This window comes from Betta splendens, chromosome 19 (genome assembly GCF_900634795.4).
Source record: "Betta splendens chromosome 19, fBetSpl5.4, whole genome shotgun sequence".
Lineage (NCBI taxonomy): Eukaryota > Metazoa > Chordata > Actinopteri > Anabantiformes > Osphronemidae > Betta > Betta splendens.
Genome location: NC_040898.2, coordinates 10,307,939 through 10,330,697, shown reverse-complemented (window position 1 = coordinate 10,330,697; position 22,759 = coordinate 10,307,939). Strand labels below are relative to the sequence as shown.

Here is a 22,759-nt window from a genome sequence, read left to right as displayed (position 1 = left end):
TTTCTGCAATATGGCACTATCAAAAGATAATACAATAATCATTTGTAAGTATATTTATTGTAAAAAATAGTTCAAATGTAGAAAAGATAAAGGCTTTTGATTGATACAGACCATGCAAGCAGTTTCACAAAGGAGCTGTACAAAAGCTTTTGTACACAATTTTTCAAATGTTCAGAAATATCAGTTAACAAGGAATGTTTGAAGCAATGCTGGACATCCTTGCATACAAAACGCTGGCAAAATATAATTGCTCTATTTAAAAATATGGGTCACGAAAATATAAAAAGGTGCACAATTGGGTGCATTGTTCGACTGACAGATTACAACTGCATTCCTATATCATTATTACCAGTTAACCTTTCTGAACCTTAATGCAAAGAGTTTGTACAGTTCTTTTTTTTCTGATATTAATATAATGAAAACACCAATAACAAATGCAAAGGCACACAAAAAGAGCTATTGAATTACAGCTGGACAGAGAGAATACCTGTCCTCATTCAAAAGAGGAGCTCACTCCTGCTCCAACAACTTTCCAGGAAATTCTAGCTTCTCACATAGCAAAGAAAAGTTACATTTAAATGATACATCCACATACTTAAAACAAAAAAAGCTTTACAATTATTGGTCCCATGTCAGACAACGCCCACATTTTTTGATTTTATATTTAAAAATAATATGCTACCATACCCAAGTCATATTGAGAGGTTACCAGGCATCAGGTATTGTTCCTACTGAAAGGTTATGGCTTTACATGTCAGAGTAAACAGTTTTTCAAAGTAAAACACAGTGGAAAGCACCTCGACAGCACCAATGCTTACCGTGTGTTAAGCACATTGTACCATGAACAAAACAAGGCGGGTTTGAACAGGCTCAAAATGATAAACAATGCAATGCAAACACAATGAAAACACATTAATCACCACTTTGGTCACATGTTTTTCAAATATGACACAGATATGTATCTAACTCCAACGCTGGTATTTTGCACCTTTCGCTGAGAATGGCTTGTTTCTGGCTCCAACACCTCTGGAAGGTGCGTTTAGGTGAGTCGGATGCCCAACACCTGCTCCAACTCTTGTCTTCTTTGCTGCACCTGAAAGAAAAACACATCAGCGTTAGTGTAAATTAAGTCAATCAAACATTCATAGTGTTGAGCAAAGCCTTGCAGTGAGTCACTCCTTACTTTGGAGTAAACGTATCTGCCCACTGCCTCTGGTACCCAGGGAGCCTGGTAGAACTCGGTCCTCCTCTCCTCCTCTGGGTTTCCGGTCACATCTGTCATTAACTAATGAAAAGTAAATGTAACAATAAACACATGGCAAACAACAATTCGATTTACCACGCTAAAACCTAACGATGCTTAGATAGGTACTTTTACTGACTTACCTTTAGATCTCTACATTGAGACTTGAGCCAGTCCTGGATGAAATCCTGTGGATTATTGCTGAAGCTCAGCATAAAGTCTCTCTCAGTCTTTAGTTGGTTAATGTACTCAATCGTCTCATGGATCTGCAGTAAAGCCAACCAACACAGTAACGGATTAAAACCTTACACCTTTCTTTTATTACAAGTCTTATGAAAGTTCTAGTGACGTGCAGGTATCAGTGGTAGGCTAGAGGTCCTAACCTTCATTTCAAGGGCAGCAATTTCCTGTTGATTTGTTGTAGATGAAAGAAAACTGTTCATCTGACCCTTCAGTGGGTCGTCCACCTCCACATCAATGTCATAGCAAGCCGTCTTCTTCTGATCTGTGGGGTCAACGCTGCACACAAAAACAGGAAGACAAGGTTGGATGTTGATGAAAACGCAGGAGTGATGCTGATTAAATGGTTGGAATAATAGATTCATAACAGAAATGTTTCTAATAAAAACATTTTATGATTTCTTCATGACATTAACAATTTAATAGCAAAACGGAGAGTTATCCTCACTGCTTTACCTAATGATGTGATTGATGATGATGGGGTCAGGGTGCTGCAGCAGACCCGCAAGCTTCATGGGAATCTCAGAGAACCTCATGCGATGACATGCAAAAATCTGTTGATTAGACAATATCATATTTTATGCATTCACTACAAATGTTGAATTGTATGGCGCACATTATAATGTGTCCTTGATTTAAAACTGGTCCTGGGTCGCTGCGTCACCTGTCTGAAGTAGCGGTTGCAGTTAATATACTCCTTATCATGACTGTCCTGCAGCTTGTTGTTCTTGATGTACAGCCACAGAGCTTGCATGATGCTGGCCCGCGTCTGCGTGTGCACGCCCAGCAGACGAGCGAGCCGCGGGTCCAGTTTGTACTGGGGCGGCTGAGAAGGACACAAAGGTAATTAAAAGCAGTTTGACGAGATCCAATCACCAAATGATGGACGTGTTTGCGTCTACCCCCGCACAGACACACACCTGGTGATCGAGCATGAGCAGTAAGGTGCATTTGACGTTCACATCGCCGGGCCTTTTGACCTGGAAACCATCTGTCTCCTGAGTTGTGGGCATCCTGTGCCACTGGAATAAATTAGAGGCATTTGTTAACATATGTTGAACATTCACTGGAATAAAACAATATTTACTGGTTATTACCAGCATATGTTTTGCCTTGTATACAGACACAATACAGATAGCAGATCTGCCAGACACAGATCTGCAAACGAACGCCCTCAGATGATTCTGGGTCAGTGCCAGATTTACAAAATGGCCCAACAATGGTATATTTGCTTTCACTACTTTTGTCATACGACCCAAATGTTAATTCAACTGTAAAAGAATAGGCCGTTACACAAAACTGGTTTAACCGAACTGGTGGGATTCGTACACAATCGGCAGAAGCTTGTGAAACGAACAGTGAAAGACATCCTCCAGGTCCCTCCTCCCCCTGCTCTCAAACAAGCAAAGGATCGGTTCCAAAGCCTTACTGAATCCAGCTGAGCTCCACTTTTTGTCCAGGGCTCGTGAACAAACGGCAAAACCACAACATTTTGGTGTTAACGCGGCTGAAATTTCACACATCCAGAGCTCACGGCATGATGTCATACCTCGACTAAGTGGTTGTCGGGTCCGTAGAGTTCCTTATCGAGCTCTATCACCAGGCTTTTGAAGAAAGATGAGAACTTCCTCTTCTGCTTGCCAGACTAAAACGAGAGAAGGTACAAATGAGAGTGTTAAGTGAAAGGCAACAAGGCTTCCATGCATGTCCTTAGTGTGCTGTCGGGCTCTGCAGCTGCATTGTTTAGCTCTGACCACACACAAAAGTGCAGACAACGAGAAAAAGCTGTTGTGCAGTGCTGTCGAAGTCTGTTTGCACAACATAAACTCCTTTCACTCCTTCCCTCATATCCCCCTACATTTTCTGTTGCTCCATGCAAGACTCCTACGCATGCCTAAACCCATGAGGCAGAGAAAAAAAAAACTCCTCCATGTGGCCTCAGATGACACAATGAGCCAGAGCTGATGGAGGGAGGAGAGGCATGCTGGTGCATGGTATGCAACGGCCAGTGGTTTCAATTCCCTGTTTCAGAAGAGAACATGAGCTAGTGTGTGTGTGTGTGTGTTTGTGTGTGTGTTAGGAGACGTTGGGTGGAGTGAGGAAAGCTGTAAACACACATCTGGATGCACGGCCTGAGCCAAGGCCAACTGGAGCCGAGTGTGTGACGTTTGCAGGAAAACGACAGAAACTGAAACCCTTGGATCCGAGCGCTTCATTTCCAGATGGTGAAACAGAGAGGATTCCGATGTGGAGCGTGGTTCACGTACCTCCTCCAGGAGTTTACCCTCCACTCGCAGCTCCCAGGAGGACACCTTCTCTGCCTCCTCGCCCTCAGGCTTACTGGGGGTGTACGTGTTGGATATGTAGATGCGCAGCTTGCGTTTTTGCTGCATCACAGAAATGAACAAAACTTACATTAAAACTCAAGCAGACAACTAATGGCAGAATGTATCGGTCAGCACAACAGCGTAATAATCACTATGCCTCCCGTTCTACATACTAGAGAACATTATTCCCACACACTGAAATCATCTTGCCTTCCTACGCACAAGAAATCTACAGGAAATGATTCATGGAGCCCAGTCTTAGTATTTTCATTCTCAGATGTTGCCAAATCAACCAAGGCTGAAATCTTGAGTTCATTATAACTCAGCTTATTCTAATTTTCATAAAACCTGAAAGCCTACTGTGAAAACGTTTTACTGTCTTCAGTTGATTAACAATGCCGTCACAAAGACACACCATAATGGGTTTCTTGATGGCCTCCTGAATTTCCATGCGCTTTCGGGCAATAGTCTGATCCAGTTTCCTCTCAAAGGCCAAAAGGTCCATGTAGGCCTGAGACTCTGGGACCAGGTCTCGGATCTGAAGGGCCAATAGCAGGATGTGAGTAACAAGCACCATCAGTCAATCATAATCAAAATGCATCCACAGACGTTTAAAAACATTCTTACCCTCTGTGGGAGAACCTTGTCAGCCATTTTGCGTCTTTTTGGCCTAAATCACACAGAAAATATTACAAACGACAAAGCTTTACTCCATGTTTAATTTAATTACACGGTTCCTGATCATTACGTCTCAATTTAATTTTGAAGATCTTTAACAACAATTTGGGATGTTGCTTCTGGCCTTGTGGCTCACTAATCCTCGAACAGTGGGAATTTTGTTAGGAGACAAGCCTTTTGGGACAAGGAGTTTATTGTGAGTCAAGGTTCAAACGCTGCCTCGCATCTCGGCTTGACATACGTACGACTGTGGCGCCAGCGGTCAAAAATACCCACTAGTGTCTACTGACCAGTCATGAGATACTATTTTCGTGTCCGTGTGACTCCAGCTGTTTTAAATAGTCATGCAACTATTTTGCAGACAGAGGAAATACTGATAGAAACATTAGAGTGGTGTTTTAATGTTGCCACTAGGCCGTTACATTGTCATAACTATGCTACAATATAAACATGTTTATCCGTTCTTGCGCTTTACCCTCGTCTGAGGCCTCCGCCCAGTGGGTCTTGCTGCTGCTGATGTGGATGCTGATGAAGGAACCTCTTCCTTGAGTCCATGCCTGGAGGCCCCATGCCGGGCCGCATAGGAATGTTCCCACCGCCATAGGATGGACCAGCCAACTGACCCCCCATTGACCCCATGGGGGGCCCAAGTCTATTGGGTGGCATCCCGGGGCGCTGGAAAGCAAGTGGGAGAAATATGTATGAAAATGAAGTGTACAGTTGTGAATTAGACTCTTCTCACTGCTTTTTTGCTAAAAAGCTGAGGGGATTCAAACTAAACCTGCGTGATCATGGAGACAGAACACCCAAACGACTGTAGCATTATTTTAACTGTAACTGACGCGCGTCAAGAGGAGATAACTGGTAGAAAGGCTTCGCTCTGACACATGGTGGTAATGATTAACTTACTTTACTTTTGAAGCTAACTGACTAGCAGCCACGTGATTTTCTCTTTCTCACGCGCACAAAACGCAGCCCAGTGATTATACTTTAGATTGAACTTCTAAATATGTATCGCACAAATACAATGAGCGGTGTCAGATTGAAGCGTTTTGTTCAGCTACTTTAACATGCGGCGGTAAGTCAGTAGATTCCATCTGCCAACGCGGAAGTAGTGTCCACACCTTGATATTTGAAAATGATCGCGTATAAACTCGTTTATTATAACAAATCCCTGACAAATAAAATCGGCTTAATTAAATTAACTTCAAAACGGCACGCGTGTAGCGTGGTGTGTTTTAGCTTCAGAATAACAGACTTTGGGCACAGATCGTATAACTGAGAAAATATCTCCCAGTGACCACTTCGATCAGTCATTGTCGCGGAGGTAGAACAGGCAGAGACCGACCTGGGGGTACTGGGGCGCGCTGCTCATGCTGCGGGGGTACCCCCCCGGAGGCTGCGGCATTCCTGGCATCCTCATGCCCGCTGCGTGCCCCACACTCATGGGGCTCATGCTGGGAGTCATCGGAGGACCCGCGTAGCCGCCTCTCGATGCCATCTTCTAAATCCACAAGTGGTTCAAAGTCGACTCTGGCCCAAAGAGGCGTCGGGCGCGCTGCGAGGAGACCGCGTCCGGTCCAACTGGCGGGCTGCGCTAACTTTAGAGGAGGTCGGCTCCGGTCTGACAGCGGGCGCGCTGTCAACAAAAAGCTAGCTAACGTTAGCTCCGTTCCTACGCCTTCAAGTTCCGGGGTCTGCTTCTACCCGGACGCAGCTCCCGTGGCTCTTCCCTCCCCGTCCTCGGGTGTGACCGTCGCTAACCCGCAGCTAACGACACCGTTTCACCGTGAGACTCGCGAAAAACATTGTCGACGCGCGGATTGCGACAAAGTAACTAAAGCAAAACATTGTAACTGCCTACGCGCAGTGTTCAACGCTGCGTTCACGGGTGTCGGGAATTTCGGTTTCGTTCGCGCACACGAAACGAACGGTCCCGACGACAGAGCGAGCACGTATCAAAGCACACGGGGACGTGAAACACACACAACATGAGCACGTATAGTGACATATTTCATCTCTTGTGTGCAGTTTGTGCACGTGTTTACGTCTATTTGACAACCATAACCATAGTTAACAGTTTAAGGTCACACAAGACTAGAAGACAGGTAACAAATCATTTATTTTGCTAGACAGATGAAACAAACTGAGCCATGATAGCAGCAATTCAACTATTAGAATATTTACACTATCACATCACACCAAGAATATATGTAACCCTTTACAATGTAAACACATGATACAAAGACATATTTGATTGCTAGGAAACTAGCTGATCTATCCACCAAAAGAAAACAAAGAAACTTGCCGTCTGCAGCAAATACCTGCTTGTAGAGTTTGGTTCATTTACTGAACATTTTCAAGACGTTTCCACAGGTGAATGACAAACTGAAAACCGTGTTTCTCCACATACTGTTGTTACTGAGCAACTGTGAGTATATATGAAAATAAAAGACAAACCATAAGTAATGATTGTCTTTGACATTTTTTTTTTCAAATGAGATTTGAAAAAGTGAGGCATAAGCGACACGCCTAATACCTAATATTCATTTCTGTATTTAAGACGACGGTACAGTACTGTATGTGCACCCTGTGCCTCTTCACACAGCTGCCTTTTCCCAGCCTCTGAATGAATTACAACACTACTTCTGTGCAGTGAAATTGTATTGATGACATTCATTATTTTGGACTCCAGCAAAGATTTCTAAGACAAAATCAACAAAAAAAGGTCTGGTGCAATGATTTAGTAGAAAAAAATACTGTCAAGTATACAGTGGGAGGTCTATGCTGCTTCTGCAGAGCAGCAAACACGTATAATATCCATGTCCATTGATTTTACTACAAAGAACCAAAGGTTAAGTGTTATTGGTCTCCCTGTGTGTGTGCGTATAAGAACATGTGGTGGTAAGTGAATGTGATGGTTTGTAGTTGAGTGTGTGTCATTGAGGGAATGCCTCATCTTTCATCAGCATGCGCGGGCTCTCCTGGTTGTCCATGCGGCGCCGAGGACCCATCATGCCTAAGGAAATAAACAGGCTGTACATCATTAGTTTATTGAGTAACGGCAAGCAATTACACACAAATTTAAATCAGAGTTCAGGTCATTTAAATGCTCGTCTCTCTTAGTGTTGTAGTACAGACTGACTGCAAGTTTTAATCACTATGTGTGTTTGATGGTAAGAATACAGAATTAATTTATTAACAGAACAACATTCTCTAAAAATAATGCAAGAACTGCACACATTCAAAAAATGTCAAGAATTCATTCTAATTCGTTTTGTGTTTACACACACAAATTACACACAAAACTCAACAGAGTTGAGTTTAAATAATTCTACTTACTGCTCTTATGCTTGAACGATTTGGATCTTCTGGGTGAATTTGGATTCTGATGAGAAAAGAAAAATATTGGTTCCATAAGCTTTACTGCTAATAAAATAGTTCGTGACAGGAAGCGGTTTAATGCTCTAAAAAGTATATTGTCTGGGTTTTCGTGAAGAAAATTCTTTACCTTATCCGATTTCCTTTTCTTGGCTGTGACAGAGAAACATTCAAATTTAGATTTTTCAACTTTCAAGCATTTTGATACATTTTAGCTTGTGTGCCAGTGGCAGCGCATTACCTTTCTTTTCTGCCCCATAAGACCAATCATTATCATTGACGTCATCGTTATCCTCTTGGTCACTCTCCGACTTGTTGTTGGTGTTGTTACCAGTGACTATTCTGTAACAGAGGGAAGGCACGACACACAGAATGAGTCAGCGTTACTCATTACTCAAACACTTTCATCAGAAAACAAAACACATTCTGGCCCGAGAGACGCACAACGGCACTGATCCACATACAGTGGCGAAGCCGAATCCTGAAAGCACCCAGACAGCGAGCTCTTCCAGCGGCGGCTGGCCGCTGTGCTGCCATACAGTACCTGCGGTTAGCTATGCGGCTGCTGTTGCGTCCCATCCCCAGGCATTTCTCCAGGTGTGGGGCGAAACGTGACGCAGCGATGCTCCTGCTGCAGTTGGGACACACGCACTCTTTGTTCTTCCACTGGTTGTACACTTGGCCGAACACGTCCAGTCCCGGCTGGTCCACGATTTCTGGGCATCGAAATCAGAACTTATATTAAATTTAAAACGGTCTCAAGCTCCTGTGATAGGATCCATTCAGACACAGAGACATCTTTCTCACAGATTCACGGTTTGAAATGGTTTCATGTCTTTGTATGATTATTGCATGACTCTTTGCTCACCGAAGTCCCTCATGCTTTCTTGGTCCGTGTCATCCAGAAAGAAGTAGCCCTGCTTGACAGCCCGGTGGACCTCGAAGCAAAGACCCAGGCACGCATCCTCCACCAGATCAGACAGGATGTCCTGAGCCAGGCCCTGCGAGGCACGAGCAGGAAACAGACAAGTCAGGACGCGCACGCCTGGATGCGCGTCGGTCACCGGTGTCCGCGTGCGCGATACCTCCAGCTTGCCGTTGTCCAGGCTGGACATTGAAACCTCCTCCATTTTCATTTGCCAGAAGTGCCGGATGAGCGGACGCTGCTGTGGTCATGCTGTAGCGCAGCCAGCGTCGGCCGGAACAGGGCTGCGGCGCGAGGGACGCACGGTTAGCACCGCGGTGAACGGTGCATGTAAATCAGTGTGGAGTCGATGCCTGGCGATGCGGAGACTCACAACTTCGCGTCGCGCGCAGCCGAAGAGGTTCTCCCCTCGTTTATAACCTGAGAATAACACACGCACACGCGCGCGCACGCACGCACACACACACACACACACACACACACACACACACACACACACACGTTAACGCAGCGCTGTGGTTTAGCAATGCAGCCCCGACACGCGCACACACACACACGCACGAGCACGACGTCGAGTTAATAACTCGACACCGAGCTCCAGGTCGATCTGTGAGCGTGTAAAGACGGCAGCTTAGCCCGCAAATCCTTAGGAGGAAAACAAAGAGCGAGGCTGTGAATAGAAAATACCAGGAGGTTGCGAGAGGCGGTCTCCTGCTCACAAAGCCCCGGAGCAGCGGCTCCCAGCTACACGCGGTAGCTGGATCCCACCGGGGTGAGCAATTAGGAATGAGCCCGGAGTCTGGACGGAGCCGCGGAACACTTTAAGCGTGGACGACGCGCTTCGGACCCCGGCGACGCTGCTCCGCCGAGACTCCACTGCAGCGGCACTGCGGATGTTCACCGTCGCCCTCTGAACTCCGCCAGCACGAACGACGGGGGACGACGGCCACATCTGTCCGCGTTTCGATCCCCACACGCGAGAATACTACAATCACAGACGGGCAAATATCGCACTGTTTATTTACCTATTTCGGCAGGCATCCATCTTTGCGTCCCAGAGATCAGGCAGTAGTAATCGATCGCCGCACGGCGGCTCTGCGCGCAGGGCTCCGTCTGCGCCACCGCCGGGCTCCACTCACACCCGGCTGTGCGTATTATCATGCTGATCAGCTGGGGAGTGGAGGTCAGCCCCACGCACCTCCAAACAGCCTTTGTGCAAGTTTTCAGTGGACAAACCCAGGTTATTTGGACTAGACAACACACTACAATTGTTTATTTTTTAACATTTTCTCCTTTTAATTTACAAAAAAGATGCTAAAAACACGTAAGGATGCAAATTGTCAAAACAACTAAAAAAAAACAAGTTGGTGGCTTTATGAAACCCTTTATACCAACAAATAATTAACCAGACAATCAGAAGCTTGTTTTTCCCTCTCTAAAATCATATGTACACACAGGATAAGAATTTAAAGTTGTTAAAAGTGGGAAAAAATATATCCAGTCTTATGTTGCTTCTCCCCACCAGCCTTCAGCCACATATTGTATACAATTTTTAAAATTCTGAATCCAGTTCTGAGCTGTGTGCACATACATGTGCTGTAAAAATATGTTTTACTAATTACGAGTACATATGCTTGTTCACATTGTACTGTGTTAATGTAACCTGGCCGTCTTGATGGAAACTTCTTGACAGTGTGTTTTAGGCTTAATACATGTCAAATTCAACGTCACTCTCTTCTTCCTTTTCATCCTCCTGCGGATCAATAGTCTATATTTAGAACATTTTTAATGCAGTTGCAAAATAAATACAAATGTGAAAACCTAATGTTAGTTTTCTGACCTTATCGTAGTCCAATTGGCTCACTTCCTCCTCGCTGCTGCTCAACTCTTCATCTTCTGAGTCCTGTGCGTGACAATGCATGTTGATTAAAGTAGTTCTGCATTGTTCTCACAATAAATGTGTGGTTGAGATGAACGTGTTTCCAGTTCAACTTACGGATGGTCTATTCAGACATCGTTTTTCTCTTTTATCACAGTTTTGTGTTATTTTGGCATCAAGATACTCAGATTTCTGCAAGGACAAGTATTTAATAAATATAGGGAAACCATGTAAAATTGAAAATATTCGAAAATTTTCACAGGCTCTTACATCGTTGTTACGTTTGAGATAGTCCTCCTGCTCTGCTGGAGTCAATGTCTGAAGAATGTAAGCAAAGACATACTTTAGGTTTACAGTTAAAAAAAGAAAAGAAAAAGAAGACAGTTTGCAAAGACAAATCTTTGTCTTTACCTTAAACCACTCCTGCAGCTCCACTGAATATTTCCTAAAGTTTTCAGTTAGTTGCTGGTTGTAGCGTTGTTTCTCTTCTATAGAAAGGCCTCGCCACATTTGGTTGACCTTTTTTAGACGCTTTCTTGCATTTGGGAATTCCTCCCTAAGATGTTCCATTTGATCCCTACAGAAAAGTACATAGCTGCTTCTGTGGGTACAGAAAAATTCAGTTACAGTTTGTGTAGTACACACTATTTAATCTTAAGATTCTTCAAATAGGTTTGATGTTGCTCACCGAGATGGAATCTTGGGTTCACCATTAAAAGTCCTTTTAAGCTCCTGAAAGCTCTGCACATTATTGACAGAAAATATAACATCACAAGAGGATCAATCTTTTAAACTCAACCAAAAGCTGGAAACTTTATTTCCATTTTGCAATTAGGTTTAATTATATCAGTTTCTCAAGCATCAAAGGAAATATTTATAATGGGAATTATAGAAATTAGGAATTATAATAAAAGGAAAAATCTAATCACCCTCAACAGTATAGAAAAAATCTGATCATCCTCAACAGTATAACAAAGCCGTTGCATAAGGAAGTCGCCACTTACCTTATGCATTTTTGATCTTTTGTGCCCCTTCTTACTCAGGATCTGCACCTGTTCCTCCTCATCTAAATTCTAAACAACAAGCATGAAATAAATGCCACACATTTCTTCACCAAATCAATTCTACGACTATAGTCCTTTATAGTACTTACTTCTAAATATTCATTCATCCGGGCTGAATACTTCCTCTTCAACTGAAAGAAGCATTGCATTCAGATTAAAATTTATTCGTTTTATTGTAATCCAACACAATGATGCTGTTTTTAGAGTATTGTTGTATTGCAGGTGATGACCACATTTGTTTTAAGGGGACGATGAATATGACGTGTATATAATGTGTGTGTGTGTATGTGTGTGTGTGTGTGTGTGTGTGTGTGTGTTTTCATACCTTTGCACATCGAACGCTGTAATCAGTCTTCTGGCCCTGAGACAAATCTCGCCAGCGCTCTGCCCAAACACTGACATATTTTTTGTTTGGCACACCAGCCTCAGCCATAAACGGCGCTTGCTCTTTGCAGAATAGCTGGTAGGCATTGCTAAAGATAAACGCACAAACATTCACATTAATACATAATAGTGATATGACTAATAATAATGGTAATATTAACAGACAGAAGACATTTAACATTTGTATGGGCCCTAGTATCTTAGTGAACCAAATATGTTGGACTATCACATATTAAGAAACATGAAGAGCTGTGAGTCCTACAGGAGAAATGTTATTGTCGCACACTAGCACGCAAGCAGCGTGTGTGTGTAGGAAAAAAAACTCACACCGGGGGCTTCTTGGGCAGACTTTCATCAGCTGACTGTGCAGCTTCCTATAGGAGATGTCAGAGAGAAAGGAAAGTGTAGTATATTTACGTACCATATTATATATTATTATGTGTCAGGGAAATACATTTAGCAGGTAAACCCAGGAAACTGTATAATTAGGACTGGCTGGTGTGACAGTTACTTACATCTACAGTGTCTGGGTGGCTTGAAAGGTTCACTTCAGCTTCATCAATGAGCTCTGTTAGCGTGCGAGTCTTACGCAACTGAGCAACAACAATAACAAAGATTAGAAACTAATAGATTTAAAACTTAAACATTTAATGACTGAATTTCTATTGACAATTAAACATCATGTTTGCTTGGAGATAATTTAAGATTTACCTTGAGTAAAACCCTTTTCCACTTTTTCTGGCATTCATCAGGAGAGAAAGGGCCAAAAGCCACCTTTTTCCAGTCTACATTCTTCAGTACTTGGGAATAAGCGACCTTACTGGAATTATTCGGGATGGACCTTTTCAGTGCAGCAAAAAGCTTTTGTAGGTTTTCTGTTGTCCAGCCTGCAATCGAGACAAAATAATTGAAAAGGCCATCAGACTAAATCCAGACAGCAAGTGCAATTGACAACATTCACTCATCTTAGTCTGGAAGTAATTAATGAAAATAAACTATTGTCATAGTTTCATAGAGGCAACTGCCAGATTTACTTACCTTCAGTCATTCTTCCGGTGTGTGAACAGATGTTAGATTAATCCATGTCTCCACACAATTGACAAACTCGTCTGCTACGATGAAAATGATAAACTATTAAGTAGCGATATTAAGTCTGAGTATATAATTACTGAGTTGCGCACAGAAATAGCAAAAACTCCATCCAAAATTTCGCAGAAACAGAAAAGCAGTAGTTCTATGGTTTGTTTTTGCGAAAAACGTGCGCCTCTTCCTCCATGATTAAACCTCGCAAAACACAACAGCCAATCGGAAGCGATCCTTTTCTTCTTCTACGTCACTCCACGGCCTCTGGCATCCTGCATGTTACATTACTGCCCCCAGTGGACGTCGAAGATTTACACCCATTTTGTTTTTAATAAAGCATGACCAACAGGATAGGCGTTTAGGGAGGTAGCTTTTATTATTTTAGAGATCTCAAGAGATGTCAAGAACACAACACACAGTACAAATGTTACCCCTCACTCAGTACAATCATACAGTGATGTTGTCTGTTGTTATCAGTTTGATCACTTTGTTAAAATATTTACACTTTGTTTGCATTGTTGCCTCATAAATTATTGATTTCTCAACAGGAAACAAATACAGTAGTAACTTAAGTGCAATGTGATGCATTACATTCAGTGACTTAGGGATTTTGACACTACAATGCTTTCTACCCAGCATTCAGATGGCCTGTTTATAAAATGCTGGCATCACCATGCATCTGTAGAATGCTTTAAAAACCACGAGCAATGTGTCTCTCTCTCAGTAATATTCGTATTTTAAAACATGTCAGGGTCGTGTGAATACTTCCTGCTTCGACTTCAAATAGGAAAGAAACAATACTCAACGCTGCTGAGCTCAACAGCAGGTGACACATAATATAAACACCTTTCTGTTATATTAAATTGCTGGCATTAGTCGTGAAAGGCGTTTATAATGGCATCTGAGATTCACAGTATACGTCCTGACCCGGCTCCTCCTCGAATGTTACTTTGGCATCGTCAGCATCCAGCTGAAATGCAATCAACAGAATAAGAATATTAAGACTCATGCACACATGTACAGTTATTGAGTCCTGCTTTCTGCATTTATTGACCACTTACACATTTCATTTCGGTTACGGTGAAGAGACGCCCGGTCATAAACATGCGTAGAGGGATCGTGAGGATGATGACAAACGGAAGTGCAAGGGACGCCGGACTGGACTTCACGATCCAGAGTATAGCAAGGCAGACGATCTGGATGACTGTGAACAAGTGCATTCGTCCTGTGCTCACCTTTACCCAAGACAAAAATGTACATAGTGTCACATAAAATATATATGTGACATATATATAATATAAAATATGATAACATCTATACGATGTTCTCGGACAATTATAATGACATGTCAGCATAATATGTGGTGGGATGACTGGTGGTGGTTTTCCTACCCTGGTAGCGTAGGCTTCATCTGGGTGGTATTTCTTAGGGATGAACAGAAGCAGGATACGATCCCACATCTGGATGCCATTTAGTGAAGTGACTCCCATGTAGAGGAAGATCCCAAACAATGCGGACATGGGAATCAACTTCAGGATCGGTTCCATCAGAATCGACAGCCCTAGGAACAGAACAGTGAACGGACACGGAACCCCCGAAAGCGTCATCTGCTGGTTTTAGTACAGCTGAGAACTCACCAACCAGCAGCGCCACCAAAATACCGCTGATCCTCTGCTCCATCACCTTCTCAATGACCGGTTTAGGCCCTTTGCTCATGACGGTGAGGGCGTTGGCGTGGGTGACGGAGCGCACCGTGGCAGCACTGAGCCACGGCACGCCAAACAGGGCGCAGATGCCCCCCATGCCGACTAGAAGCAGCAGGTCAAAGTGAAACCCAGAGCCCTTCACCATCTTCCTCTCAGGCTTGCTCACAATCAGCCTGTAGACAGACACAACATTCGAATGAAGCTCTGGTAACACGCAGCAAACATCCCATTTCATTCCGTTGCATTAAAACTCACGTTGTGATCTGAGACTCTAGAAAGATGAGAATGAAGACGAGCACAGACGGGATACAGCACGCGAACATCACCCACACGGGGAGAGTCTTGTGTTCTCCAAAGGGGTTGATGAACCAGCCTCTTTTGGCCGGGTTGGACACCATCAGGCCTTTGGGAACGACTAGTTTCTGAAAATTGAGGAGAAAAAGGAGAGCGTGAATGAAACAGCTCGAGTTGAAGCGCATGACATGAAAGGTGAGCATGAGCAAACCTGGGTGTAGGTGTCCTCTATGTTATAGTCCACAACAATCATGAGGAAGATGGCAATAGGCACACCGAAGTCGCCGATCAGACGTCTGATCTTGGAAACACATATAAAGCAACGCTTTTATTCAAGCAGGTGATGAACACACTGTTCACCGATGCATTAGTAAATACGTCAACTCACCTTTCCAGGAAGAAAGGTCCCGTTCTTGAACTGGCGCAGGAAGAACGCAATGAAGAAACAGCTGAACATGAGGCACATGGAGAGCAGGGCCGTGTTGGGGTAGGGAGGCTTAATTGTGCTGATTATCACCGTCGTGTTGCCGGTGACATTGTCGTAGACGACTGTCTCCTCCGTCCTCGGGTGCCAGGGATTTTCTACGGTCGCATTCAAATAATCGTAATTCAGAATGAGGGGATGTTCCTTGAAGATCTAAAAAGGGGGGAGTGATAGAAAATGACAACGTGGCCGTGAAAAAGAGCAGAGATCGAACTGAAAAGGGTGAAAAGACGTGACGTGGATGGAGATGGGTCACCTTCACTAATTTGGAGAAGGTCTCGTAGATGAAAATGATGGAGATGAGGATGGAGAAGATTTCCTGGGTGAAGCGTGAGATGTAGCGCACCAGGAAGCTGCCCTCACAGGCCACGATGATCACCACAATGACCACGAGCCACAGACCCACCCACACCCTGGCAACGATGTACTCAAGGTCCTGGGACTTGCAGAACTAAACCAAGTGACGGATGCGTTAAGTGTGACTGCAAACACCGATGAGGTGAGGTGATTGGGAGCAGCGGAGCGGATCCTGCGTCGACTTACGGCGAAGAAGGCCTCCTCAAACACCAGCAGGGGCCCGGAGAAGCCGATGACCAGGACGGGCTGAGCGGCGACGGCGCAGAAGACGACGCCCAGGACGCAGGTGGAGATGAGCAGCTCCGGGACGCCCATCATGTTGTCCACCTTGTCGGCTGCAAAAGATGGCGGCGGGTCCTCGTGAGACCAGTCACAGAAAAGCCGGCGCGTCGCGGGAAGCGAAAACCTACCCAGCAGCCCCCCGAAGGTGATGGCGGGCGACAGGGCGGCGAAGTAGATGAAGATGACGGCAGCGATGACCTGAGCGTTGAACCCGTCGGTGATGTCGCTCCTGTAGTGCTTGTAGCGCCGCTTTACGTCCCGGATCATCCCGCCGAACGGGCGACCGGTTCGGACCAGGGGGTCTTCAGGCGGCGGCCCGGAGGCGATGGAAACTGGCCCAGAAACACACCAGCGACATGTAGTTCCAGCACATAACTGGTTTGACTGGGTTCCCCGGCGACCCGTGGCTGGACTCACCCCTGCGAGGTCGGTCCAGGCGGAGCTTGGACGCCTGGAGCCGCTCCTGCAGCAGCTTCTTCTGGAAGCTGATGACGGAGCCCAGCGCCGCTTCGCTCTGGATCTCGGCCGGCGGGATGACGATGCTGCAGTCCATGAAGTCGGCCACGGACTCCACCAGGTCCCGGGGGCTCCGGGCCTGCAGAGCCGCCTGAACGAACACCTGGGGGCCCAGAGGGGACGGGAGGGGGTCAGATTACCAGAACCCTGCGGGTCCGGGCTCGTCGAGCGAGCGCGTCAGTCGGCTCACTTTATCGGCCATGAGCGCCGCCATGGCGCGGCCCGTCTCGTGGTAGCACATGTCAGTCATGCTGGGCCCGACCAGGACGAAGACGAAGCGGACGGGCAGCGGCGCCTCCAGGGCCGGGTCCAGCACCGCGGCTTCTTTGAGGCGCACGAACACGACGGTGGGCCGCTCCAGGAAGTCCAGGGCCCCTGTTTTAATAATACAAGCACAGGTCGCCGTGGAGACGCCGACAGCAAAGCACCGATCCGCACAGAAACACGCGAACTCACCCACGAGCACCATGGAGGCCTCCACGTGGTCCGAGTCTTCTTTCTGGGGAAACAAACAGATCGAGCTTAGATTTCCACACGATGACCTTCACGCAGCTAATCCGGGTCTGGGAGCACTCGCCTTCTCCTTGACTGAGAACGTCTGGAGGTCGATCCCGTCGGACAGGCGCTGCCTCTCCGGGTCGTCCGATTCGCTGCAGGGGGAGAAAACCACCGGACTGTTGGCTGTCAGATTGAACGGCCGCGACGACGGACGCGCTATTTACTGGTTGTACAGGTGAGAGGAGCGCGTGCGTTCAACCCACTGTGCAAACACTCTAAATAGGCGATTACATAATAGACCACAATGGAGGGTAATTGTGTGATAATAGAGAGACGGGACCGTGGACACAAGAGACAAGAATAGCAGCTACTGCACCACATCTGCCTTTGATTGACATGTCAACACTCTTGCTCTTTTAGCTCTTCAGCTTAAGGAAACTTCAGCACACACTGGATTTGTGGTTCAGAGCCGGTGTCTCATAATTACAGGTTAAACTCCCACAACAGCTACGTTCCTCTTTGGTCCCTTCTCGCCTTCGGCTCTACCGTCACCCGTGTGAGTCATTGTCGGGTACCTGCGGTTCTGCAGCAGAGACTTCAGCACGCCGTCCTGATCTCCCGTCCTGATTTCCTTCCTGCTGACCATCTCTTTGACCATTCTCTCGGCAATGGTCGCCAGCGTCTTCTCCTCACAGTCAAAAATCATCACACCTCGAATAAAGAATTGTTAAAATCCTACATGCACCAGCAGTGGTTGAGGGTTTTTGAGTAGAGCTCCAAACCGAGCACTCACCTGTGGTCATGGCGCGTCTGAGCTGGACCAGGCTCCTGAAGGTGAGGCAGGAGACCTGTGGGGCCCGCGGGTCGGCGCCGCCCCCGTAGCCGAGCCAGCGGCCCGTCTCCTGCCAGCGCGGCTCCTGCTTCTGGTCCCTCATCAGGTCCGTCTGCACCACGCAGCTCTGAGGGCACACAGGGCACGGGGACTTAGGCGCATACTGCGTGGGTGAGGTGGAGACACACAGTGTGGACGGGGGCAGGTGGACGCGTGAACGTCGCGCCTCCTCCTGCGACGGCGGCTGAGGCGTGTGGTTTCTAGCTCCCAGTGTGTCACAGTGACTGGAGCAAAAAGCAAGTGGAGCTGCCTCTCCTTCTAAACCTATTAGAAAGTCTTTCATTGTGAAATATGGAAAAAGGAAACTAAATTCTAATCAGCACTAATAAAACACATTTACACAACTGGCTTTTTGATGTCATTGAATACAAATAAATATTTTCTGACTTTCTTTTGAAAACCAGGATTCTAGTGTTGTGTCTGTGATCTTGTTTCCTCCGTAGCTTTGGGTCACGCTAATGTCACAATGTCTCTAGGAACAACATCCTGTGCCAACATCAGGACGGCTCCAGGTTCTGGACCACTGCCACTGTTGGTTCCGGCGTGGACGTGACTCTGATTACGTGCCGCGTGTGTGTGTGTGTGTGTGTGTGTGTGTGTGTGTGTGTGTTGGGGCTCCTACCTGGTATTTTGCACTGGGTTTGCCGTTGATATAGGTGTTCGAGGCAGCTGCAACAGACAGATTATTTATGCATTAAATTAATAAATCTATTGAATCTATTTTAAATGTCTACAAACGTGGATTAAGGTGAAGTACATGAGATTACTGTAGTCTTATGTAATGTATGACCAGAGTTTACATTTCATCTAAGATTACACCGGAGCAAAAACAGTTGTCATTGTCAACAACATGATTTATTTCCAAAACACAGCTGAGTTAAATGGTGGAAGATTCAGATTAGACCAACTACAAGCCAGACACAGTGCGTGTGTGTCTGACGTGTGCATTAATATAACACACTTGACACCATAAAGATTCCAAAATAATTGACATGGTTGTGTAATTGTGAACTGCAGACAGGGAAGAGCTTAGAGCCAACTCTGGTACATGATACATCATTCATTTATAATCTACAGTCCATTATATGTGTAATCAATGAAATAAAAGTGCATTTATTCATTAACGATGCAAATATATGTTTGCATCTGACATCTAATAAAAAAGAATGTCCTAAATCAACTGTTAAGTGTCCAAGTGAAAGTCAATAAATTTATATGTTAGTCATAAATACACTGATTATTAAAATCAAATGGATTTTCAGCAGTATAACATAATGACTTTTTTTCCTGAGCAGTGATTCTATTGTTGAGTTCTGTTGAGTTTCAGTGGTAGAAAAAGAATTAGAAGGTCTGAAGAAGCTGCTTCAGTGATTTCTAGGACATTTCGCTGCTTTGGCCTCTCTCAATCAAAGCCACACAGAAGGTCTGGTGTGGTCCCAGTGACTGCATCTTTCCCAGAACCCGTCCGCTCCCACATTTCCCCCGCTTCAAAGTTACAGCTTTACTTGTGTTATTGCACAAATACGGCCGGGAAGCGTAACAGAAAAGGTGACACTCACCTGCTGCAGGCGGCGGCGGATCACAACAGCAGTGACAAGTGACTGAGCCCAGAACGGCCGAGAAGCGTGACTTTATAAACACTGGCTCTTTAAAGCGGCCTCGGTGTATGTGTGGGTGCATGCTGGCTGAGTATAGGTGGGACTAATGCATGCACACACACACACACACACACACACACACACACACACACACACACACACGGATGCACACATTTTAAGTCTCCCTGAGCCACGCGTCCAGCGGAGCAATGTTCTCTGTTCTCACCAATAATATTGATGGTGAATACAGAGACTTGGTGTGTGCAGCGAAGCAGTGAACTGTCATTATCCAGCGTCTTATCACATTTCATGTCTGTGTTTGGAGGACAACAGAGGCCTGGCTTACTCTCAGGACAGGCGCCCAATTCGCTCAGCCCCTCGTCCGCGCTTTCGTTCATGGGGGTCGACCGCTCGAATCCGTCCACTGCCCCGAAGTGAGACCTGCGACGAGAAGAGAGAGGTTCAAACGCAACACGTCGGCTGTGCGGAGTTTGAGAGTTTAACGGGAAGAAGGTGATTTACCCTCTGGAGGGGATGTAAATGAAGCCGTCCTGCTCACTGTCGCTCTGTTAGGTTGAAACACACACATCTGGTAAAGAGGTTCTACAGCATATAGACATGAGAGGAATAGTAAAACCCAAAGCTTTTGATTCTTACTGCGGCTGAAGCTAAAGTTAATGAATCCCACTTTACCCATAATGCACCTGCAGCACCATTAGATCTAAGTGTGTGCTGGGCACCTGGCGTAAAGGCTCCTCTAGGTAGTGGAGCAGCTTCTGCACCATTTAACAACATTAAATCCACTCGCAAGCTCGTGGCCATAAACTACGTCAAGCACAGAAGAAGTTTGTAGACAACACGAACTACAGGGACACACAGAGCTGCTTAACAATTCAAATGCACCTTGACTCTACGTCTTCGCTGCTAATTTTGCCCTTATGACCCTGTGACGCTTTCATCCACCTTCATGTGTCAAACGCCTCTACGGTGACTGAGTCTGTGTTTCACTCACAGTCCCAGGCTCCGGTTCAGAGGCCATCGCTTCCCGAGTCCCTCACTGTGTCTCCTGTTGATAAGTCAACAGTAATGTTATTATCCATGCGCCGCGTAGTGACATGTCATCCACCCTCACAAAAGTCAGCAAAACATTCAGTCATGAGTGACCAAAGACAAGTAAAGGAGATATTATTTCCCATCCAGAACCAATAATGTGTAGAAGAATGACTGTACAAAACTTCTCCAGGCTGTGATCAGTCACACAGTATAATAACAACTTGTAATATTGATATAAGCTTTAACACAGAGCATACATCCATTAAATACAATATATTTGCCAAGTGGTGAACAATAAACAAAATAGATTATTACAGAAATTTAAAAATATGTATCATTGGGATTCAAATAGGTGTAAATATGCATTTGTGACTAGAGTCCCATCAGAGTTAATGAATCTATTGAGAGAAACAGGAAGGCCTTGGTTAGAATACACTAATATGCAATAGACAATTACTCAAACATGTAAAAGGTGTCATTCTGACCGAAGTATCACTGATACAGAGCGATGAGTGTCTGTTTTCCCTACATAGATTTTGCTGTGTGAGTTTTCCCTGTAGGCTCATATCTACAATTAAAAAGGATCTACAAGCCCATTAAGATGATTGCATTGTTTTTAAAGGTAACAAAATATGACCGTTTAAAAAGTAGAGCTATAGATATTTCTTCCACGACTGTGTCAGATGTGTTGTAGGAGCACGCTGCTGCCTGCACAGATCATTATCTCTGTCATAACACAGAAATACCTGGTAGTCAAGTGGCCAAACCCTGAGAATGTGGCTGACGCTACACTACACGTTCACCACAGCGGCATGAGAAAATGAGCTAAAAACAGGTTTTCTGGCCTCAGCTTAAACTTACAGTTGGTCAGAAGCGGGGTCGGACGCACGGCTCCAAAGCCCAGCAGGCGCCCAGGACCTCGGCCGCGGGTCAGAGGAGGCAGACGGAGCGTCCGGCAGCCAGGACGCGCTGCTGTGGCAGTCATCTGAAGGGACAGGTGTCCGATGCATATATATGCAGAGGCTGCGGCACCTGTGCAGGAAGGAGGCTGAGGACAGGAGGCGTCAGCTGATCAGGCACAGGCAACAATCTAGCGAGTTGCCTAGTGGGCAGGTGAGGCATGACCGCCGACCATAAGAGGATTCATCGCCGCATCGCAAACTGTTCAAAGCTTCTTATGAATCACAGTTTAAACTTTTTATCAGATTGGGTTTGCACATGCACATAGAAACACACAGTCGCAACATGAGCGGAACTGTTGAACCGCACAGACGGACAAATACATGAGAAGACGTCCCATTTCAGATGCAAATAATTAATAATTCATTTGATTATTATTATATGGGGTAATTTGAACTGTCTTCCCTCTGTACTGCACTGACCTCAGCAGGGTCTCCGCCAGCAGGGGGCAGCACTGCATCAGTCACAGCAGCAGCAGCATCACTGGCAGCAAAAACTTCATATATTCACTTTTATTTAAAAACCAAAATAATTTTCTAAGCTGCAGATACTTGATCTTACAACAACGTACCTTTACATAATGTAATAGTGGGTTGATGCTCGTTTCACTGAATGCTCTGTCACCACACCAGCATCCTTTATAAGCTCTTTTTACGCTTTGGAGGAAGTTGACCTGGTCAGCAGAACTCAAGCATCATCCTGAACTGGACCTGTGGCCCTGTGACGGCACATGGACTCAGCGGGGTGCGTCTGGTTCTGTTTGTGCGTGTGCATATGTTATTCACCAAGTCTGCGCTGCTGAATGCATAATAAACTGGTCACAGCCTCAGGCTCAATTAAAGTGTCTCCACTGGAATCTGACTAACACTGAGGCCTGTTGAGACGACTCCTTTCAGTATTTGGTGAAGGTTCGTC

At 45.5% G+C, this 22,759-nt stretch overlaps 3 protein-coding genes across 10 annotated transcripts; all 3 read right to left on the bottom strand.

Annotated features, from left to right (window-relative positions):
* Positions 1 to 38: 38 nt before the first annotated feature.
* Positions 39 to 6,430, bottom strand: smarcd2 (SWI/SNF related, matrix associated, actin dependent regulator of chromatin, subfamily d, member 2). The gene is made up of 13 exons (XM_029134837.3): positions 5,837 to 6,430; positions 4,964 to 5,163; positions 4,438 to 4,480; positions 4,226 to 4,348; positions 3,751 to 3,870; positions 3,033 to 3,128; positions 2,404 to 2,505; positions 2,148 to 2,309; positions 1,940 to 2,037; positions 1,627 to 1,762; positions 1,387 to 1,509; positions 1,184 to 1,285; positions 39 to 1,093 (listed from the first exon to the last, which is right to left on the bottom strand). The coding sequence occupies exons 1-13, from the start codon at positions 5,987 to 5,989 to the stop codon at positions 1,040 to 1,042; spliced, it is 1,512 nt and encodes a 503-aa protein (XP_028990670.1). The 5' UTR covers positions 5,990 to 6,430; the 3' UTR covers positions 39 to 1,039.
* Positions 6,431 to 6,591: 161 nt separating this feature from the next.
* Positions 6,592 to 13,429, bottom strand: LOC114846086 (ataxin-7-like protein 3). 5 transcript variants are annotated; one of them, XR_003783975.3, is made up of 14 exons: positions 13,160 to 13,429; positions 12,833 to 13,008; positions 12,637 to 12,714; positions 12,449 to 12,495; positions 12,063 to 12,210; positions 11,827 to 11,868; positions 11,678 to 11,746; positions 11,362 to 11,414; positions 11,085 to 11,274; positions 10,944 to 10,991; positions 10,791 to 10,865; positions 10,635 to 10,697; positions 9,820 to 10,547; positions 9,107 to 9,214 (listed from the first exon to the last, which is right to left on the bottom strand). XR_003783975.3 is itself a non-coding variant. In XM_029134861.3 (8 exons), the coding sequence occupies exons 2-8, from the start codon at positions 9,003 to 9,005 to the stop codon at positions 7,508 to 7,510; spliced, it is 543 nt and encodes a 180-aa protein (XP_028990694.1). In that variant the 5' UTR covers positions 9,006 to 9,214; positions 9,820 to 10,498; the 3' UTR covers positions 6,592 to 7,507. The 5 variants fall into 5 exon arrangements, 4 of the variants coding, with proteins under 4 accessions (XP_028990694.1, XP_028990692.1, XP_040924309.1 ...); XM_029134861.3 differs by lacking the exons at positions 10,635 to 10,697; positions 10,791 to 10,865; positions 10,944 to 10,991; ... (7 more) ...; positions 12,833 to 13,008; positions 13,160 to 13,429 and adding exons at positions 6,592 to 7,524; positions 7,831 to 7,876; positions 8,000 to 8,022; ... (1 more) ...; positions 8,414 to 8,585; positions 8,738 to 8,870 and having other exon boundaries at positions 8,955 to 9,214; positions 9,820 to 10,498; XM_029134859.3 differs by lacking the exons at positions 10,635 to 10,697; positions 10,791 to 10,865; positions 10,944 to 10,991; ... (7 more) ...; positions 12,833 to 13,008; positions 13,160 to 13,429 and adding exons at positions 6,592 to 7,507; positions 7,831 to 7,876; positions 8,000 to 8,022; ... (1 more) ...; positions 8,414 to 8,585; positions 8,738 to 8,870 and having other exon boundaries at positions 8,955 to 9,214; positions 9,820 to 10,498.
* Positions 13,430 to 13,561: 132 nt separating this feature from the next.
* Positions 13,562 to 21,911, bottom strand: slc4a1b (solute carrier family 4 member 1b (Diego blood group)). Of its 4 annotated transcripts, XM_029134815.3 has the most exons (21): positions 21,746 to 21,907; positions 20,844 to 20,897; positions 20,354 to 20,397; positions 20,178 to 20,272; positions 18,856 to 18,902; positions 18,135 to 18,300; positions 17,917 to 18,052; positions 17,421 to 17,493; positions 17,300 to 17,342; positions 17,034 to 17,218; positions 16,745 to 16,946; positions 16,456 to 16,659; positions 16,232 to 16,380; positions 15,945 to 16,139; positions 15,593 to 15,841; positions 15,416 to 15,505; positions 15,166 to 15,332; positions 14,842 to 15,083; positions 14,596 to 14,765; positions 14,266 to 14,439; positions 13,562 to 14,174 (listed from the first exon to the last, which is right to left on the bottom strand). In XM_029134815.3, the coding sequence occupies exons 2-21, from the start codon at positions 20,868 to 20,870 to the stop codon at positions 14,094 to 14,096; spliced, it is 2,739 nt and encodes a 912-aa protein (XP_028990648.1). In that variant the 5' UTR covers positions 20,871 to 20,897; positions 21,746 to 21,907; the 3' UTR covers positions 13,562 to 14,093. The 4 variants fall into 4 exon arrangements, with proteins under 4 accessions (XP_028990648.1, XP_055360575.1, XP_028990646.1 ...); XM_055504600.1 differs by having other exon boundaries at positions 16,232 to 16,659; positions 21,746 to 21,911; XM_029134813.3 differs by having other exon boundaries at positions 17,034 to 17,342; positions 21,746 to 21,908.
* Between the last annotated feature and the right edge of the window lie 848 nt (positions 21,912 to 22,759).

Excerpts from the sequence above, each read along its gene's own strand:
- LOC114846086 (XM_029134859.3), bottom strand. The coding sequence starts at position 9,005 with ATGAAAATGGAGGAGGTTTCAATGTCCAGCCTGGACAACGGCAAGCTG. Across the intron at positions 8,586-8,737 it reads AGAAAGCATGAGGGACTTCG|AAATCGTGGACCAGCCGGGA; the intron begins GTGAGCAAAGAG and ends TTCGATGCCCAG. Across the intron at positions 8,212-8,413 it reads AGCCGCATAGCTAACCGCAG|AATAGTCACTGGTAACAACA; the intron begins GTACTGTATGGC and ends CCTCTGTTACAG.
- slc4a1b (XM_029134813.3), bottom strand. The coding sequence starts at position 20,870 with ATGGCCTCTGAACCGGAGCCTGGGACT. Across the intron at positions 16,947-17,033 it reads CGGCGCTCATGGCCGATAAA|GTGTTCGTTCAGGCGGCTCT; the intron begins GTGAGCCGACTG and ends CTGGGCCCCCAG. Across the intron at positions 16,381-16,455 it reads CACCTTCGGGGGGCTGCTGG|CCGACAAGGTGGACAACATG; the intron begins GTAGGTTTTCGC and ends CATCTTTTGCAG.
- smarcd2 (XM_029134837.3), bottom strand. The coding sequence starts at position 5,989 with ATGGCATCGAGAGGCGGCTACGCGGGTCCTCCGATGACTCCCAGCATG. Across the intron at positions 3,129-3,750 it reads AGGGTAAACTCCTGGAGGAG|TCTGGCAAGCAGAAGAGGAA; the intron begins GTACGTGAACCA and ends CTCTCGTTTTAG. Across the intron at positions 2,038-2,147 it reads GCAACCGCTACTTCAGACAG|ATTTTTGCATGTCATCGCAT; the intron begins GTGACGCAGCGA and ends TCTAATCAACAG.